The 3731-nt window shown below is 67.2% G+C and overlaps 1 protein-coding gene across 1 annotated transcript; it reads left to right on the plus strand.

Annotated features, from left to right (window-relative positions):
- Window positions 1-536: 536 nt before the first annotated feature.
- Window positions 537-3410, plus strand: LOC135888110 (HLA class II histocompatibility antigen, DM beta chain). Its single transcript, XM_065415914.1, has 5 exons — window positions 537-588; window positions 1481-1762; window positions 1986-2270; window positions 2829-2945; window positions 3352-3410. Exons 1-5 carry the CDS (start codon window positions 537-539, stop codon window positions 3408-3410), a joined length of 795 nt encoding a protein of 264 aa, XP_065271986.1.
- The last annotated feature ends 321 nt before the right edge of the window (window positions 3411-3731 follow it).

A 3731-nucleotide genomic window follows, 5' to 3' on the forward strand; every position in this document is an offset into this window, starting at 1 on the left:
AGATCTGCCCCCCCCCGACCCAGGGATCCAGGGAGAGATCTGCCCCCCCCCAGACCCAGGGATCCAGGGAGAGATCTGCCCCCCCCAGACCCAGGGGTCCCAGGAGAGATCTGCCCCCCCAGACCCAGGGGTCCCAGGGAGAGATCTGCCCCCCCAGACCCAGGGGTCCCAGGAGAAATCTGCCCCCCCCACAGAGCCCGGGGGACCAGGGAGAGCTCTGCCCCCCATACCCAGGGATCCAGTGGGATCACCCCAAAGCCGCTGGGATCCCGCAGCAGAGAAGTCCGACGCCAGGCTCCAGAGAGATCTTCTCCCGGCGCCCCTGGGATCCAGCGATCTCCCCCGCAGAGCCGGGGATCCCGGAGCAGGCAGACGGGCGTGTGGGATCCCCAGAGATCCCCAGCCAGAGATCCCAGAGCGCGCCCGCAGCAGAGCCAGGGAGCTGGAAACTCGCTACAAGGAGCAGAGACACGAGACCCCGGCGCCGAGCCGGGGACCCCGACAGACCTGCCCTGGCTTGGGACCGAGGGGCCGCCATGAAGCTGGTGCTGTGGTTGCTGTCCATGGCTCTGGGCCACCACAGAGCAGGTGAGGGCGCCTGTCGGTGCCACAGGCCTGGAGGGAGTTTGGGGTCCCTGCCCCCTATAATCCTCTCCGGGGGTCCCCGCTTCAGGAACCAGCCTAGCGAGCCTCCGACCACCTGTTCCCCAGAGCTGTGCCCCGGGATCAGGACCCTTGCTGGAGATGTCAGGATAGGGCTTAACCCCATGTCTAACCTTAGGGGACAGTGCCTGTGTGTGGATGGGGCTTAACCCATCTGTACCCCTCCACCCAGCGACTGCTGGGCTGTGTCTGCGTGTGTGGGGGGGTATAACCCCAGTCTGTACCCCTAGGGGGCTGTGTCTGTGTGTGTGTGGGGGGGTATAACCCCAGTCTGTACCTCTAGGGGCTTTGTCTGTGTGTGGGGGGGTAGCCTCCATCTGTACCCCTAGGGGCTGGGGCTGTGTGGATGGGGGTATAACCACAGTCTGTACCCCTAGGGGCTGTGCCTGTGTGTGAATGGGGTCTAACCCCAGTCTGTACCCCTAGGGGGCTGTGCCTGTGTGTGTGTGTGGGGGGGGGGGGCTTGTCTCTGTGTGTGGATGGGGGTATAACCCCACTCTGTACCCCTAGGGGCTGTGTGTGTGTGTAGGGGGTGGTTAACCCCCGTCGTTCCCAGCGTACACACCCACAGTACGGCATTACAGCCGCAGAGGAACCATCTGGATGGGGTTTAAACCCAACATCCCCGGTCTACACCCCGGGGGCACGGCCTAGTGTGGAAACAGTCCCCATCTGTCCCCATCACCTCCCTGATCCCCATCCCCCCAATGTCCTGCCCTCCCTGACCCATCCCTCCCTCACCCCACTCCCGACCCCCATTGTCCCGCCCAGCCCAGCCCCTGCCCCGAACCCGCTCCTGACGGCCCCGTCCCCGCAGGCGGGTTCCTGATGCACTTGGCCAGCGAGTGCCCCCTGGCAGCCAACGGCTCCGTGCTCCGGTTCGACTTCGCCTTCGTCTTCAACAAGAACCCGCTGGTGTGTTACAACGACCACGACCAGCTCTTCGAGGCCTGTGACATGGGCCTGCTCAACCCTGTGGCCGTGGGCATGGCCGCCCAGCTCAACAAGGACGCCGGTTGGCGCCAGCGCATGGCAGGGGGGCGCCAGGCCTGCCAGAGCCAGAGCCAGCGCCTCTGGAGCCGCACGGGGCAAAGGAAGAGTGAGTGGGGGCCGCAGGGCACCAAGCGGGGTGGGGGAGGGACTGTGGGGCCCCTGGCACAGAGCTGGGTTGGGGGAGGGGGATGCGGGGCCCCTGGCGCTGAGCCGGGGTGGGGGACAGGTTTGATGCAGGGGGATACTGGGCTGGGGGCCCATGGGTCTGACCCCCGTGTGTGTGGTGGGGGTACCAGGAGCTGGTCCATACAGTGACTCCCCCCCGACAGCGCCCCCTAGTGTCCGCATCGTCTCCACGGCCCTGTCGAACCCCGCGGGGACCGTGCGCCTCACCTGCCACGTCTGGGGCTTCTACCCGGCGGACGTGGTGGTCACCTGGCTGCGGAACGGGAGCCCCCTGGAGCCCACCGAGGACGGCCTGAGCCCGGCGCTGGCCAACGGCGACTGGACCTACCAGACCCACGTCAGCCTGCTCACCGCCCCCAAGCCCGGGGACACCTACACCTGCCATGTGCAGCACGACAGCCTGGCAGAGCCCCACCAGGAGGAGTGGGGTGAGCCCGGGCAGGGCGGGGTACAAGTTTGGGAGGCAGGGGCATAGGGTGGGGGGAATAGCGTGCTGGGTGGTTGGGGTGATGGGGGGCAGCAGGAGAGGGGTGCAGGGCAGGGCATGGAGTGGGGGGAAGGGGTTCGGGGGCAGGGGCACGGGGTAGGGGTGTGCAGGGGTACAGGGTGGGGGAAGCTTGTGCTGGGGGGTCGGGGGGCAGCAGGAGGGGGTGCAGGGCAGGGGAATGGGGTGCTGGGGGCAGGAGTTCGGGGTTGGGGAAGCTCATGCAGAGGGTTTGGGGGGGCAGCAGGAGGGGGGCAGGGGAATGGGGTGCTGGGGGCAAGAGTACGGGGTTGGGAAAGCTCATGCAGGGGGTTCGGGGGGCAGCAGGAGTGGGGTGCAGGGCGGGGAATGGGGTGCTGGGGTCAGTGGTCTGGGGCAGGGAGCGGGGAGAGAGGCACGGGGTGAAGGGGATCTGGGTAGGACTGCGGCTGGGGGTGCAGGGGTGCTGTGGGGGGCTCCCCAGTCTACCCCCCATTAACCCCTCCCCTGCTGTCCCCCCCAGGGCCCGGCCTGTCCCCGGGGCTGACGGTCAAGGTCAGCGTGGCTGTCGTGGTGCTGATCCTCGGCCTCATCTTCCTGGGCACCGGCCTGGTGTTCTGGCGGCGGGCGCCCGCCCCGGGTAAGGAGTGGGGGGCTGCGGCCACGTGTCCCCCTCGCCTGGGGTCCTGAGCCCCCAACCCAATTCCCACGGGAGGGGGGGGTCCCCGGGGTCCCTTCAAGAGACGGGGACAATGTGAGGCGCACTTCCCGGGTGCTGGGGGTTGAGTGTGTGTGTGTGTGTGTGTGTGTGTGTGTGTGTGTGTGTGTGTGTGTGTGTGTCCCACTGCCCCCTGCTGGTGTGTGTGTGTGTGTGTGCTTGTGCCCCGCTGCCCCCTGCTGGTGAGAGAGAGAGAGAGTATGTGTGTGAGTGTGTTTGTGTGTGTGTGTGCACTTGTGCCCCGCTGCCCCCTGCTGGCTGGGGGGAGCATGTGCGGGAGAGGGGGCAGCATCACCTCTGACTAACTCTGTTTCCTTCCCCCTTCCAGGTTATTCTCCCCTCGCAGGGCACAACTATGCTGGAGGTAACAGCTGCCTGGCTGGCTGAGTGTCCCTGCATCCTCCCCACGCCCCCCCACACCCCCCCTGCCTCCCTGCGTCCTCCCCACGCCCCCCATCCCTGCGTCCTCCCCACGCCCCCCGTCCCCACACAGACCCTCATCCCTCCCCTCATCCTCCCGTCCCCACGCAGACCCCTCCCTCCGACCATCCCCCCCATCCACCCCCGTCTCTGTCTCTCCGTCCATCCGTCCTTCCGTCTGCCCCCTTGGTCTCTGTCTCTCCATCCGTCCATCTGCCCCCGCCACATCTCTGATTGTCCATCCGTCCATCTGCCCCCCTCTGTCTCTGTCTCTCCGTCCGTCTGTCT

This window comes from Emys orbicularis, chromosome 13, assembly GCF_028017835.1.
Source record: "Emys orbicularis isolate rEmyOrb1 chromosome 13, rEmyOrb1.hap1, whole genome shotgun sequence".
In the NCBI taxonomy this organism is placed as follows: domain Eukaryota; kingdom Metazoa; phylum Chordata; order Testudines; family Emydidae; genus Emys; species Emys orbicularis.

Excerpts from the sequence above, each read along its gene's own strand:
- LOC135888110 (XM_065415914.1), top strand. The coding sequence starts at position 537 with ATGAAGCTGGTGCTGTGGTTGCTGTCCATGGCTCTGGGCCACCACAGA. Across the intron at positions 1,763-1,985 it reads CCGCACGGGGCAAAGGAAGA|CGCCCCCTAGTGTCCGCATC; the intron begins GTGAGTGGGGGC and ends CCCCCCCGACAG. Across the intron at positions 2,946-3,351 it reads GCGGCGGGCGCCCGCCCCGG|GTTATTCTCCCCTCGCAGGG; the intron begins GTAAGGAGTGGG and ends TCCCCCTTCCAG.